The 15,666-nt window shown below is 36.4% G+C and overlaps 1 protein-coding gene across 4 annotated transcripts in view; it reads right to left on the minus strand.

Moving 5' to 3' along the window:
* The window catches only part of MROH9 (maestro heat like repeat family member 9), a 132,348-nt gene extending 118,712 nt beyond the window's left edge, over positions 1 to 13,636 (minus strand). For 3 of the 4 annotated variants that reach the window (XM_055111690.3, XM_055111691.2, XM_055111687.2), the window contains exons 1-3: positions 13,484 to 13,620; positions 3,835 to 3,896; positions 1,848 to 1,894 (exon numbers count right to left, since the gene is read on the minus strand). In XM_055111690.3, the coding sequence (XP_054967665.2) occupies positions 1,848 to 1,894; positions 3,835 to 3,859 (72 nt within the window). In that variant the 5' untranslated portion in view covers positions 3,860 to 3,896; positions 13,484 to 13,620. Of the gene's footprint in view, positions 1 to 1,847; positions 1,895 to 3,834; positions 3,897 to 13,483 lie in introns of all 4 variants that reach the window. The other variant, XM_003824644.5, reaches the window with a different exon arrangement.
* Positions 13,637 to 15,666: the final 2,030 nt, after the last annotated feature.

Below are 15,666 nucleotides of genomic sequence, written 5' to 3' on the forward strand. Positions count from 1 at the left end.
ACTTTTATGACTAAGTCTGTGCTTACCTCTCCATCCACAACTCCTATTATTTCCTCTTGACTAGTCTTCATTCTAGATACACCTTTTGTCTTAGATGGATGCTGCAGGGTGTTGTTTAGACCACCCCTCTCCATTTCAGTACTGAAATACTCTTTCCACAACTTGTGGAAGTGTTGGCAGCTGAGAGCTTTTAGATAAGTATTCTTGAGACTTCCCTTAGCCAAAGAGCCTTCCTACCTAAGATCACATCCCCTCTCTGGGAGCAACCTACATCTAATGACTAGTTGACATGGGGGAAATAAAGGCCAAACCTCCTTGCCTCAAAGAGGGTCAACTTTGAAAGGTCATTCCAGTTCCAGAGTGCCCTGCAGAAGTAGCTGAGACCTATCTTGCAAGTGCATTGCAGTTCAACACCTCCTTGTACTTAATCCTGCTTCCTTGACTTTGCCTCTACTACTAATCCCCAAGTATTGATCCAAAGAGCACATCCAGTGTTATTTTAGAATCTGCTTCCTGGGGAACCATAGCTAAAATCTATAATTCTACAAATGTATGTTGCTTTTTCTTTCTCCACGCCTTTACAGGTGCTGTTTCCTCTTCTTGGAATGTACTTCACTTTCATCTAGGCATTCTACTCATCTTTCAAAGTCCAGCTCAAATCTTCTCTGGCCCAAAGTCATATTTGAATGTCCCTCCAAATATACTTCTATCATTTCCTGAATATTGTAACTTCTTCATAACTTATAACAGTTTTAACTACTGAATTTTTTTAAATCTCTCCCATTGGACTATAAGCAATTTGGGGCTAGTGTTTGAGTTTTATTCTACTTTGTTTCTCAAAAAGATAGCATAATATTTAATGCATAGTAGATTCTCAATAAATATTTGTTGAATAAATGAATGAGGGATTGAATGAGTGTAATTCTAAACTGCATCTTTCTGACTCTATGGACTATACAAATGGGAAAGGATTAAATGACCCTGTTTAATAGAATATGGTTTTATTAACAACTCTCCTCATGTCCTGGCTGGAAAAATCAATTTGTCCACCAAATGTTATCAATGTTTTGCTTTAATTATCAGCGACTTCAACCTATGGATTATGAACAAAGTCTATAAAAGTTTTAATATCCACGCTGAAGCATTTCTTTTGTAAAGGTAGAAGATTACATATTTTCTTATGGTAGCCCTCCCCTGTTTCTTCTGTGTTAATTTGGATGTGGATTAAAATGATGGTAGGGTCTATTAGAGGTTCAGAATTTTAAAACAATTTTGAAAAATGACTGGATGAATATCCACTAAGACAATACTGTGCTACACACTGCAGAGAACACAAAGATGAATAATCACAATCTCTGCTCTTAAGAGATCAAAGACAAGAAATCTGCAAAAGGCCTAGAAAATAAGATAAATGGAAAAGGAAAGACACAAACTAGAATGGCTCTCAAATAAGGAAACAATATCATTCAATCAGAGAAGAGCTTCACTTTGATGGGAAGGGTTTCCACAGTGATGATGGAAGGGAAAATATGAGTGAGGAGACTATCCTAGAGACCAGTCAGTTGATGGAGGATGGGTGGGATAAATAGTAGGATGGGTAAAAAGTTTCATCCTTTTAAATTAGTGCTGAAGGTCATTTTCAGGAGCATGAGAGAATGAAGAAGAAATGACGCTGCAGGGACATACAGGTAAAAACAATTTTTAACCAAATTGCCTTTTTTCCCCCTTTCTCCCCCAACACATGTATTTTAAACATTACTTGTAACATCCTTGTAATGGAAACAGTAAAAAGTTATTTTTTCCAAGAGAATTCAGTTACGTTGATATCCTTATAGAATATCACTTACCATGTGGTGCCATTTCACACTGTCTTGCAGAATCTGGAGACTACTCTCTAGCCAGAAAGAAGGAGATTAGTTAAAAAGGAATGAACATAGACTCCTATCATCTTAGTGGGGCCTTATTTCCAAACCTGAAGCTACTATGACCTTGATGTCAAAGTCCAACAAGGACATGCACACACACACTAAAACTATAGACAAATTTACTGTGAGTATTACTGGACAACACTTAACAAAAAGATTAGTAGGCAGGCTATGGCAGCACATTAAAAGACTAAAAGACTATACCCAAGTAGTATTTATTACATAGAGGATGGTTCAATAAAAGAGAATCTATAATACAATTCTCAACATTAATTGCTAAAGAAGAAATTCTACACAATAATTTTTGAGTTCCAAATTTATAAGATTTTAAATATGAACTTGATAACATTTTTAAATAAAATGGCTATGTAGTTCATGTCTTAATGTGATAGATAAAAAAGTCAGTACCAAGTGTGATTAGAAAATAAATAGAAGCGTTCTTATTAAGGTAAAGAATAAAACAAAGATTATCGTTACTACCACCATCATTTACCATATCTGGAAGGACCATCAAATATTATTTAAAAATAGAAATAAATGCATATATTAAAACTGGAAAGGAAAATATAATTTTGTTTGAATTATAACTTCACAGGAAACAGTATAAGGGGCTTTTAAATTTTTTAATGTTATCAAAATAATTTAATTAGAAATGGAGTTATCAGTTACTGAAATGATTGATAAAATTGCCTTATGAAATTTTTAGAAACTGTTATGTTTTCCTTTGCTTGCTTGGAGGAGGTAGCCCTTTGATAATTATTTTATGTCTTCTATTTTAATTAGTATATTTAGATTTTCTAGATCTTCTTTGATTCTTTTTTTAAAAAAATAACTTTTTATTTCAGACCTATAGGAAAGTTGCAAAGACAGTAAATTATCATGTATCCTTCAACCAGTTCCCTCCAATGTTAACTAACATCTTACATAATCATGGCACATTTTTCAAAACTAAGAACTTAACATTATTACAATTACATTAACTAAAATTCAGACTTTATTTGGATTTCACCTATTTTTCCACTAATATCCTTTTCTGGTTCTGGGATCCAGTCCAGGATTCCACGTTGCATTTACTCAGCGTGTCTCCTCAGTTTGCGCTGATCTCTAACAGTTTAGCAGTCTTTCCTTGTTTATGACCTTGACAGTTTTGAAGAGCACTGGTTAGGTATTTTGTAAAATGTACCTCTATTTGGATTTATCTGATTTTTTTTCATATAATTAGACTGGGAATATAGGTTTGAGGAAAAAATATTACAGAGTGAATGCCTGCCTATCATGAAAAAAATACAAGATTTTGAATTTATTTATTAGTCCTACTATTTTTCTTTTCCTGAATTCAAATATTCAACTTCATCTTTATATGGGTCATTTTATTTCTGCATTCCTTAGATTTGTTTTGTTTTATTTTTATAACTTCTTGCTTTCAATACTTGATTTCATTATTCTTATTTTGTTCTGGTTTAGTTTTCTAAGTACTAAAGGCTATAAATTTTTCTCTGTGATCCCTTTGGCTGTATACTATAGGGTTTGATATGTAGTATTATCAATACTTTGTAATTTCCTATTAATTTCCTCTTTGACTCAAGAATTGTTTAAAATAGAAAGTTTACTGGACAAGTGGTAGGTTGTTTTTCACTTGTTTCATGAATTCATCACTAGTTTCTAATTTTTTGCATTGTAATCAGAGAATATGTCTTCTATTTCTACTTTCTGGAATTTATACAGAAATTTCTAGCCTAATATATGGTTACTTTTGTGAACGTTCTACGGGCATTAGGGAAAAAAGGTACATTCTTTGTTATCATGGTTACAGAATGATGTATAGGTTTCTCTCTGTCATCTGTCACTCATACACACACATATACACAAAAATACCTTCTCCCATCTCTATTATGTCCTAAAGCCTTACTTGTTTTTGGATTCCTTGTCAACATGCTGACAGAGGTGTATTAAAGTCTTCTACTAGTAATGCTGCAAAAAATATCACGTATTAGTACATAAACCAGAAACTTTCCTACAGCTTTGTTTTGCTCTATCAATATGGATGGTACTATGATATACAGTATGTGGATTGTGTTAATTTTCTATAGCTGTGCATCAATTTATCACAAATTTAAAGGCTTAAAAATATGTTGTTATTTCAGTGTCTGTAGGTCAGAAGGTTCAGTCTCAGTTTAGCTGTAGTCTGCTCAGGGTCTCACACAGCTGGACTCAAGATGTCAACTTGGAGTGCTATCTCATTTGAGGCTCAGAGTTCTCTTTCCAGGTCAATTAGATTGTTGGCAAAATTCAATTGTTTGAGGCTGTCAGATTGAAGAACCTATTACTTTGCTGGCTGCGGCTGAGGACAGTACTCAGCATCTAGAAGCCGTCTGTGGTTTCTTGCCATATGACCTGTTCCAGAGGCCATCTCACACTACCAATCTCTGACTTCTGTCTCCAACCTCCAGACCCAGACTTAAAAGACTCATGTGATTAGGGCAGGCCACTCAAATACTCTTCCTTTCAACTCAAAGATAACTGATTAGTAACCTTAATTATAGCTGTACAGTTCCTTCTTCCACGTTATATAACATAATCATGAGAATGATTTCCCATCATACATCATATTCAGATCTTCATTCCGTACCCTTCCTTCCTAAATATTTCAGCTTCAAGTGGAGGGATTGATATAAGACGTGGATACTAGGGGACAGGAATATTGGGGGCCGTCTTAAAATTCTTCTTACCACATAGATTTTCATAATTATTGTATCATCATAATGGATTATGAACTTTTTCATAATGTGATGCATTTAAAAAATCACCTTTACTGCCTCAAAGCTTATTTTAAAGCCTGAAATTCAAGTTTGTCTGAATTATGATCCCAACACCTACTTAGTGGTTGTTTACACTTTTTTGGTATTCCTTTTTTCCATCTTTTTATTTGCAACCTTTTCGAGATACTTTGTTTTATAAGTACCTCGAGTATGTAACATATTGCTGGACTTTACTAGTGATTTAACCATATTTCTTTCTCTTTGTACATAAGTTCAATCCATTGTTGTTTATTACATAACAGATTTTGTCACTATATTTTGTATGTGCTTTTGTTGTTGTTGTTGTTGTTACCTTTAAATATTTTATTATTTGATGTTTTTCTCCATACTTTGTATGTGTGTGATGTGGTGTTTTGTGTGTTTCTTTAATACGAAAGGTTTATATTCCTGTTGTGATGATGTTTAGGATTACAATAACTTCTTATATTTATTCCTCAAAACTTTAGACAGAACCTGTTGATTGCCAACTATGAGCAAAGATGAAATTAGTTCATTTCTATTTTCTCTTCTCTGTCACTCCTCATATAATTTTAGTTGATTTATTAGTGAAACCTTTATGCATTTGTGTTTATATTGCTTGTTTAATATCCCCTAGGCTTTAAAAATGAAATCAATGTATTTATTAACTTTCCCCTTATCTTTTATTTTTATTATAATTGTTATTAGCGATATTATTTTTATACTTTCAAGATGTATAATATTTACATTCAGTTCTGTAACAATAATCCTACTTCCTTTATGTCTTAACCCTTCATGTAAACAGATTCTATGCATACTGCCAGACTTTCCCCATTCATTTCTTGTTGAGCTAAAGTTCATTTTCTTTGACTTTATTTAAGAGAATCTCATGAGAATCACATTCCTTGATTTTTTTTCACATTAAAACTGTTACACTGAGTTAAAGTTTGACTGCATGTAATACTCCTGAGCTATAATGTTTTCATAAGGATTTTACAGACATTGTTCCATTGTCATCTAGCATTGTTGTGGAAAAGGCTAAGGTTAGCTCCTTTTTTTTTTCTCCTATATAGATCAAATGAACCTTTTTCTCCCTCTCTGGATTTCCAAAGGATTCCTTGTTTATTTTTGAAATTAAGTAACTTTACAAGTAAAGAGCTCATCATTGATTGACTTAATTTTTCTAGGGACATATTCTGCTTTTGAATCTATATGTTCATGGCACATTTTGTTAAAATTTATTTATATATTTTCTTCTTTTCTGTTATTTTGGTTCTCTTCTTTAGTGATATCAGTTATGCTTATATTGTATCTCATTTCTAAAGTCTTTCTAGCTTACCTCAGTTTGGTCCTTAATTCTCTTTAGCACATTTTTAGCAATATTCATTTTCTTTGCACTGTTTCCAACAGTGCTTTTGGAGTATTTTTAACACTCCATTTTTTTCCTGAGCTGCACTATTTCTTTCCTAAATTCTTATATATCTACTTTGAAATCACATTTTATGGATAAAATCACTCCATTAAATTAAAAAAGTTTTTCATCTGCCGTTTGATATTTTTCCAGTTTTTAATTGTCATTGATTTTTTTAATTTTCTACTTTTTTCTTGTAAAATATTTGTTTAGATCCTGTATTGATTCTTTTAAAATCATTGCTTATTAGAATAAGATGGGCTACTTCCAAATCAAATATTTTCAGGACTTTCACCTGGAGGAATTTTCCTTTTGATCCAGCATAGTATATGTAAATTTGCTCTTTTGGCTTTACTTTTCCCCAACTGTTTTACCCTCCTGGCAGCATTAGCGCTACTGCAGAATTGGCCTCCTTCACCCTGGCCCACCTGCAAGCAACAACAGCTTGTTTGTGTGATTTCTTGTTTAGTTCAGCTTCACCAGCTTATCTTTGGTTCAAAACCAGAACCAAAGAAAGTTTACTTAGTGCATGCATTCCATTCCCCTTTTTCTGTCTAAGCTACTCACCTTGCTTTCCTCACATCCCTATCACCCAGGAAAAGTATCAGTCATCTATCCAGGGAGGTATCTCTGGGTCCAAACATGTGAACAAAAGCCCTATTCCAGGCATGTCATATTTCCATACAATTCAGCTGTTACTCCATAACTGGAGTGCTTTCCTTGCTGTTTTTGAATATCCCATATTTTAGTAAATGTATGTTACTGGCCTACCCTATCAAAGACTTTGCTTTAGCAAAAGTTTCTTAAAAATTTTCACAGGATTAAAGACATACAGAAAGAAATTTTAGGACAAATCTAAAATTTTACCCTCGATAAAATTATTGGTATTCTCTGAGGGTGTGTGTGTGTGTGTGTGTGTCTACTCTACATTGCCGGAGGAAACTGTAATTGCCTTCCCTGAGGCAGTTGCCAAGCAAGATAATGCTGAGTCTTCTTAGGGACTCAACCCCACCACTCTTCTTTGCTTCTAGACCCATAACTAGACCCAAGTTGCAGAAGGCCCCTAAAGTCAAGGTAGAAAGTGTGACCCATGAGGAAATGTGCTACACTCCAAAAGAATGACTTGAGTTTTCTTATTTCTACAAGCAGAAATCCAGGGAACCTGTGTAGAAATGGATATTAAAGCTGTAGGATAATGGTGGAAGAAACAAAAAGTTGAATTAGGCCAAATTTATTGATATGGGCTCACTAAGCAGAGATTCTGCATTTAACGGTGAAGCTCAGGGAGTTGGAAATGGCTCTAACTACTTGTTTGGTTGATTGGCTAAAACATGGACCAAAAAGTGGCCAATGAGGAGAAAGTTAGAAATGCCAGACCTGTATAGCTTAATGTAGAAAAGGGATTCAAAAGCTTAGGGAGATTGGAATGTTAGAGTGAATTTGTCGTTTAAGACCTAGTCCCTCACGCTGGGAGTGTCCAGAAGACACACCTTTTGCCACTACAGCAAGCAATTTGTGAGGGAAGTCCCAGCATCCTTGAGGAGCTCTGTGCTTGCTCTTTTCTGTAGATCAGACCCTACTATGGTGGAAACTGCAGCCACTGAATAGGGAAATGTAAATGTGATGAGGATAATTGGATTTCAGGGTGGCAGGGGCAAAGGGGCAAGCTCAACAGCCAATGGAAAGATGAGTGCAGTTGCCTTAATGAGCAACAAAAAGTCAAAGCAGCAGTCAAAATAGTCTGACTCTTTTGAACCTATGGTATTGGCTAGTTGATCATGGTGTTCCTAGAAGTTAAACAGATAGGAGGCCTATTAAATTCTTATTTGATTTGTATAAGCATAAAAGTTCTAGGTCAAGTGAACAAAAATCTAACCTAAATAAAAAATTGAGTCATGATCCCTCAATCATTTCCCAGGCTTAAGCTGGCTTATAAACCCAGAATTCCTTGAGTGAAAGGGAGGCTGGGCCCTTTTGAAGAAGGACCTTAGTATACTACCAAAATTTATACTGTGAATCTTTCTCCCAGTCTGCCACAAAGGGACCTATGGCCTTTTCCAGGGTAAGTGTGCCTTGGGGAAAGGAAATAATCAGACCTTCTAGGGAGTACTAGAAAATGGTTCTGAACTGACAATAATTCCAGGAGACCCAAAATGTCATTCTGGCCATCCAGTCAGAATAGGGAACTAGGGAGGTCAGGAGATCAATGGAGTGTAGCTCAGGTCATTCTAACAGTGGGTCCGGTGTGTCCCCAATCCATCCTGGGTTATTACAGAGTTATTTGTTATAACTGAGGTTATTTCCTCAGTTCTGGAATGCATAATTGGAATAGACAAGCTGAGTAGCTAGTGGAATCCGCATACTGGTTGTCGGAGCTGTGGAATGAGGGATATTATGGCGAGAAAAGCCAAGTGGAAGCCACAAGAACTGCCTCTACCTAGGAACATAGTAAGCTGGAAGCAATACTGCATTCCTGGAGGGATTGCAGAGATTAGTGCCATCATCAAGGACTTAAATGAATCAGGGGTTGTCATTTGTACCACATCACCATTTAAATTATCTATTTGGACTATGAAGAAGATAGATCTTGGAGAATGACAGTGGATTACCATAAACTTAACCAGGTGGTAACTCTAAATGCAGTTGCTGTTCCAGGTGTGATTTCATTGCTTGAGCAAATTGACATATTCTCTGGTACCTGGTATGCAGCTATTAATCTGGCAAATACTTTTTTTCTCTATCCCTTTCAGTAAGGTGTACATGAAGCAGTTTGTGTTCAGCTGGCAAGGCCAGCAATACACCTTCACTGTTCTACCACAGGGGCATGTCAACTCTCCAGCTCTATGTCATAATTTAGTTTTCAGGAGACTTAATCACTTCCCCATCCACAAACATTACACTGGTTCATTATATTGGCGACATTATGCTTATTGGATCTTCTGAACAAGAAGTAGCAATATCTAAACTTATTGGCAGGACACCTGTGTGCCAGAGGGTGGGAAATGAATCTGACAAAAATTCAGAGGCCTTCTATCTCAGTGAAATTTCTAGGGGTCCAGTAGTGTGGAGCATGTTGAGATATCCCTTCTAAGGTTAAAGGTAACTTGTTGCATCTGGTACCTCCTAAAGCCAAAAAAGCAGAATGCCCAATGGGCCTCTACAGATTTTAGGCAACATATTTCTCATTTGGGTGTGTTACTCCAGCACATTCACCAAGTGACCTAAAAAGCTGCTAATTTGAATGGAGCCCATAGTAGAAGAAGACTGAAACAGGTCCAGGCTGCTGTACAGTCTGCTCTGGTACTTGGACAATAGGATGCAGCAGATCCAATGGTGCTTGATGCATCAGTGGCAGATAATGATGCTCTTTTGAGCTTTTGGCAGTGAATTGAAGTGCAAGCCCGCAGGATTTTGGAGCAAAGCCTTACTCTCCTCTGCAGATAGTTAGTCTTCTTTTGAGAAACAGCCCTTGACATGCTACTAGGCCTTAGTAGAGACTGAATGCTTGACCATGTGGCACCAAGTTACCATGTGATCTGAGCTGCTTATCATGAACTGGGTGTTATCCAACCCACCAAGCCATAAAGTTGGGTGTGCACGGCAGTACTCCATCATCAAATGGAAGTGATATATATGTGTGATCAGGCCTGAGCAGGTCTTGAAGGCACAAGTAAATTATATAAAGAAGTGGCCAAAAGCCAATGATCCTTCCTCCTGCTACACTGCCTTCTCTTTATTAGCCTGCAACTATGGCTTCATGGGAGTTCCCTATGATCAATTGACAGAGGAAGAAAACAGCCTGGTTTACAGTTGGTTCTACATGATATACAGGCACAACTTAAAAGTGGATGACTGTATCCCTATAGCCCCCTTTTGGGACATCTCTGAAGGACAATGGTCAAGAGAAATACTCCCAGTGGGCAAAACCCCAAGCAGTGCAATCCTCCCTGTAGGCAGAACTTCGAGCACTGAATCTGAATTTTTACCTTGATTGGAAGGAGAAATAGCCAGATGTGTGATTATATACTGATTCATGGGCTGTGCCCAGTGATTTTTCTAGATGGTCAGAAACTTGGAAGGAACATGATTGGAAAATTGATGAAGAAATTTGAGGAAGAGATATGTGGATAGACATCTCAGAATTAGCAAAAAGTTTGAAGATATTTGTGTTCCCTGTAAGTATTCACCAAAGGGCAATCTCAGCTGAGGATTATTTAATAATCAAGCAGATAGGATGACCCATTCTGTAGATACCAATTAGGCTATTTCTTCAGCCACTAGTGTCATCACCCAATAGGCTCATGAGCAAAGTAGCCATAGTGTCAGGGATGTAAGTTATGTATGGGTCCAGCAACATGGACTTTTATTTGTCAAGGACAACCTAGCTATGGCCACTACCGAGTGGCCAATATGCCAGTAGCAGAGAAAAACACTGAGTCCTTGATGTGGCCCAGAGTGATCAGCCAGCTACCTGGTGGCAGGTTGATTACATTGGACTGCTTCCATCATAGAAGAGGAAGCATTTTGTCCTTACTGAAATAGACACTTACCCTGGATATGGATTTGCCTTCCGGGTGTGCAATGCTTCTGCCAAAACTGCCATTTGTGGACTTATAGAATGCCTTATCCACCATCATGTTATTCCACACAGCACTGCTTCTGATCAAGGAACTCACTTCACAGCCAAAGAAGTGGGGCAATCGGCTGATGCTCATGGAATTCACTAGTCTTACCATGTTCCCCACCATCCTAAAGCCACTTGTTTGATGGAATGGTGGAATGACCTTTTGAAGACTCAGTTACATCACCAGCTAGATGTCAATACCTGGAAGGGCTGGGGCAAGGTTCTCCGGAAAACTGAATATGCTCTGAATATGTTCAATTTATAGTGCTATTTCTCCTATAACCAGGATTCCTGGGTCTAGGGATCGAGGGGTGAAAATAGGAGTTGCACTACTCACTATTATCCTTAGTGTCCCACTAGCTTCCTGTTCTTGTGACATTATGCTCTGCTGGCTTAGAGATCTCAGTTCTGGAGGGAAGAATTCTTCCATCAGGGGACACGACAATAATTCCATTGAACTAGAAGTTAAGACTGCCACCTGGCCACCTTGGTCTCCTTGTGCTTCTGAGTCAACAGGCTAAGAAGGGAGTTATGGTGCTGGTTGGACTGACTGATCTACACTACCAAAGAGAACTTGGGCTACTATTCCATAATGGAGGCAAGGAAGAGTATGTCTGCAATACAAAAGATCCCTTAGTGTGTCTCTTAGTATTACTGTGTCCTGTGATTAAGATCAATGGAAAACTACAACCACCCAATGCAGGTAGGACTACTAGTGACCCAGACCTTTATGGATCACTTTAGCAGGTAAAGAACCACAAGCAGCTGAGGCGCTTACTGAAGGCAAAGAAACTACAGAATGTGTAGTAGAAAAAGGGAGTTAAAAATACTGATTATGATGCTGTGATCAGTGCAGAAATGAAGACTGTAATAATTATGAGTATTTCCTTTTAATTTTGTTCTGAATACATTTCTTTGTGTATATATTAGATATCAAATATTTTTTCTTTTCTTATTCTCTTATCACATAATACAAAATGCAATGACTTCATATTCTAGTATTTAAGTATTGTTAATGTTACATCATAGTGTTTAAGTTACAGGACATCAAGGAAGAGAGTAAACATCACTGAAGGACTTTATCTCCTCCTCTGAGAAGGGTTTAGTGCATTTTCAGTTGTATGCAGGACATATGTTGGAACAGGAATTAAAAGAAATTAAAGAATGTGTAAGCAGAAACTCAGTTGTATGTAAGAAAACCCAATTCCCCAGAGAAAGAGAAAGAGCTGGAGTCCTTTAAAATTAACTGCCTGTTTTTCTGTGGCTAGTGAGCCTTATCTCTCCTCCTTTCCCAGGCATTGTGAAGACCCTGTTTCTCTAGCTGTGCAGCTGCAAGGTCACTAGACAGATAAACTCAAGTCATAAAACATGTTTTTCCTTGAAAAGTAAGAAATGATGTAATGCATGTTTCAATTAATTGAATAACTGTCTTTGTTTCTCACTTCTGTAGTATGCTTCCCCCTACACAGATCTCCCCCACCCCACGAAATGATTAAAAGATAACTCTTTGTTCAGGGCTCAGTCCTTTGGAGGTTAATCCAACTGGGCCGGTGCACCTAAATAATAAATATCCTTCTCAACCCCATCGGTCTCTCTGATTCCTTATCAATCCCACTACATTTCAACATGTTAAATGGAATTATGAGCTTCTTATTGACTTTATTTGGAGATTAACTATGGCTTAAGGATATGTATATGGGTGCCAAATTTTCAACGTGGGAACTCATTATGGTTAGTTAATATTACGTGTCAAACTGAGTGAGCCATAGGATGCCCAGATATCTGGTAAACATTATTTTGGGGTATGTCTGTGAGGATATTTCCAGAAGAGATTAGCATTTAAATTGGTGTTCTGGTGATAGGAGATGACACTCCCTAATGTGGGTCAACATCTTCCAATCCATTGAGGGCCTGAATAAAACAAGAAGGCAGAAGAATGCTTAGTTTTCTCTTTGCCTGACTACTTGACTTGGGACACAAATCTGCTGCCCTCGGTGCTCTGGTTCTCAGATCCTCAGAACCAGGCTGGAATTTTTATCATCAACTCTCTTGCTCTCAGGCCTTCAAACTGCACCATTGGATCTCCTGGGTCTCTGTCTTGCAGAAAGCAGAATCCAGGACTTCCTAGCTTCTATTATTGTGTAAACCAATACCTTATAATAAATATATTTATCTATATAGTTGTGGTTTCTCTCATCCTTACTAGTAAGAGAATCCTTACTAGTAAGGCATGAAGTTAGGAGATTAATGAATAAAGAAAAATTCTTCCATTTGCCAACTTTGGCAAGATTTCTGGATGAGGGCCCATAGTAATGTAATTTTCTTTTTCTTTTTCTTTTTTTTTTTTTGTCTCACTCTGTTGCCAGGCTGGAGTGCAGTAGCATGATCTTGGCTCACTGCAACCTCCACCTCCCGAGTTCAAGTGATTCTCCTGCCTCAGCCTCCTGAGTAGCTGGGATTACAGGCACCCGCCACCACACCCGGCTAATTTTTGTATTTTTAGTAGAGATGGGGTTTCACCAAGTTGCCCAGGGTGGTCTCGACCTCCTGACCTCATGATCCGCCCACCTCATCCTCCCAAAGTGCTGGGATTACAGGTGTGAGCCACCATACCTGGGCCATAATGTAATTTTCTAATGTATTCATGGTTCTTTTTCTTAACAGAACAAAAGTTAAGAAAAGTAGTCAGGATTAGAAAAAAAGACAAGCTTTTGACTGACAGAAATATTAATAGGAATTCACTTACATATTTGTAACTTCTCTGTAATCACGGTGAGACAAAGTAGTGAAGAGAAACTCTAGTATATTACCTCTTAGCCAAAGGTAAAATACTCTAGATAGTTATCAACCAAGCAAATTCTTTGAAATGTTGACACTCGTCATGGCAACCATATGTTTCAAAGATTCCATTCTGGAATGAATGTGGTAGAATATCCTGGCATGCCCAAGTGGCTACTAAAGCTCACCTGTCAATTATTGAGGGGTGGGTAAGTTTCTGGTTTCTATGTTCCAAGCACTGAAAGATAGTTCTTCAGACCAACAGTCCAGTAGAAGCTGGGCAAAGGATAAGAATAGAAAATTCACAGAAAAGGAAAACTGAATGGCCAATAAATATTTTAAAAGATTTTTAATCTCACTTGAAGTTATGAAAATACAAACCATTAAAATATTATTTCCCAGCTAATAAGTTAAAAAATACTAAAATACAAGTAAAAATTAAAAAAAGATAATTTCAAATATTGGCAAAGATAAAAGAAAGTTGAACTTTCTCACACGACTGGTGGGATTATAAATGGATATAACTAGTTTGTAGAGAAACTTGTCAAGTTCTAGCAAAACTGAAAATCTACAACCCAGAATTTCCAGTTCTAGGTCCATAGAGTGTATAAACATGTATACAACTGATGCACTGAGAGACATGAAGGATGTTTATTGTAGCACTTTTTATAATAGATTTATTAAAATATAATTCACATACCATAAAATTTATCTTAAAGTATATAATTCAATCATTTTAAATATATTTACAGAGGTATACAACCATCATTACTATCTAATTTTAGAACATTTTCATTTAGAACAAGCTCCAAAGAAACCCTGTACCTGTTAGCAGGCATTCTCCCTCCCTCTCCCCCAAGTACCTGGCAACCACTAATCTTCTGTCTGTCTTCTGGACATTTTATGTAAATAGATTTATACAATAAATGACTTTTTATGATTAGACTGTTTGGTTTTTTATTATTGAGTTGTGATTTTTTATATGTTCTAGATGCTAGTCTCTTATCAGATACATAATTTGCAAATATTCCTCCTTTTCTATGGGCTACCTTTACATTTTCTTGACGGTGTCTCTTGAAGCGCAAAAGTTTTAAATTTAAGTGAAATTTAAATTTGCCATTCTTTTTCTTTTAATTGCTTGTGTTTTTGGTATCATAACTAAAAAAAAAGAAAAAGACATTGCCTGCATTCCCTGGCCCAACTTCACAGAGATTAGATTTAGAACTTTTCTAAGAGTTTTGTAGTTTTTTGCCTTACACTTAGGTCTTTGGTTCATTCTGAATTAGTTTTAGTATATAGTGTGAGGTAGAGGTCTAATTTTATCTTATTTTTTGCATCTGGATATTCACTTGTCTCAGTACAATTTGTTAAAAAGATGATTCTTTTCCTGATTGTCTCCACATCTTTGTAAAAAATGAATTGACTAAAATGGTTTATTTCTGAACTCAATTTTATCCCATTAATCTATATGTTTTTCCTATACTGGTAGCACACTGTGGTGATTTCTGTGTCTTTGTAGTAAGTTTTGAAATCAAGAAGTGTGAATTTTCAAACTTTGTTTGTTCTAGGGTCACAATTATAACATTAGCCTAAAACAATGTAGTTTGAATTAATATCAATTTAGTTTCAATAACATACAAAGGTTTTGCTCCAGTATACCTGGTTTCCTCCTTCATTTTTTCTGCTATTATTGCCATGCACATTATATATATTCATGTTATACATACATATATTTAAACATTATAATTCCACCAACCCAGTTTTATAATTATTGCTTTAAGCTGTTTTCTTTTAAACATAATAGGAGAACAAAACCAAATAATTTTATTCTACCTCTGTAGTTTATGAGTGTGCTCTCTGTGTAGACTTGAGTGACTAGCTAGTATTCTTTTATTTCAGCCTGAGATAATATCTTCAGTATTTCTGGTAGGGCAGATCTGCTAGAAAAACAATCTTACTTTATTTGTGAATACTTAATTTTTTCTTTCTTTCTTTCCCTTCCTTCCTTTCTTTCTTTCCCTTCCTTCCTTTCTTTCTTTCTCTTTTCTTTTCTTTTCTTTTCTTTCTTTCTTTCTTTCTTTCTTTCTTTCTTTCTTTCTTTCTTTCTTTCTTCTTTCTTTCTTTCTTTCTTTCTTTCCTTCTTTCCTTCTT

Source organism: Pan paniscus, chromosome 1 (genome assembly GCF_029289425.2).
Source record: "Pan paniscus chromosome 1, NHGRI_mPanPan1-v2.0_pri, whole genome shotgun sequence".
NCBI classification, from domain to species: domain Eukaryota; kingdom Metazoa; phylum Chordata; class Mammalia; order Primates; family Hominidae; genus Pan; species Pan paniscus.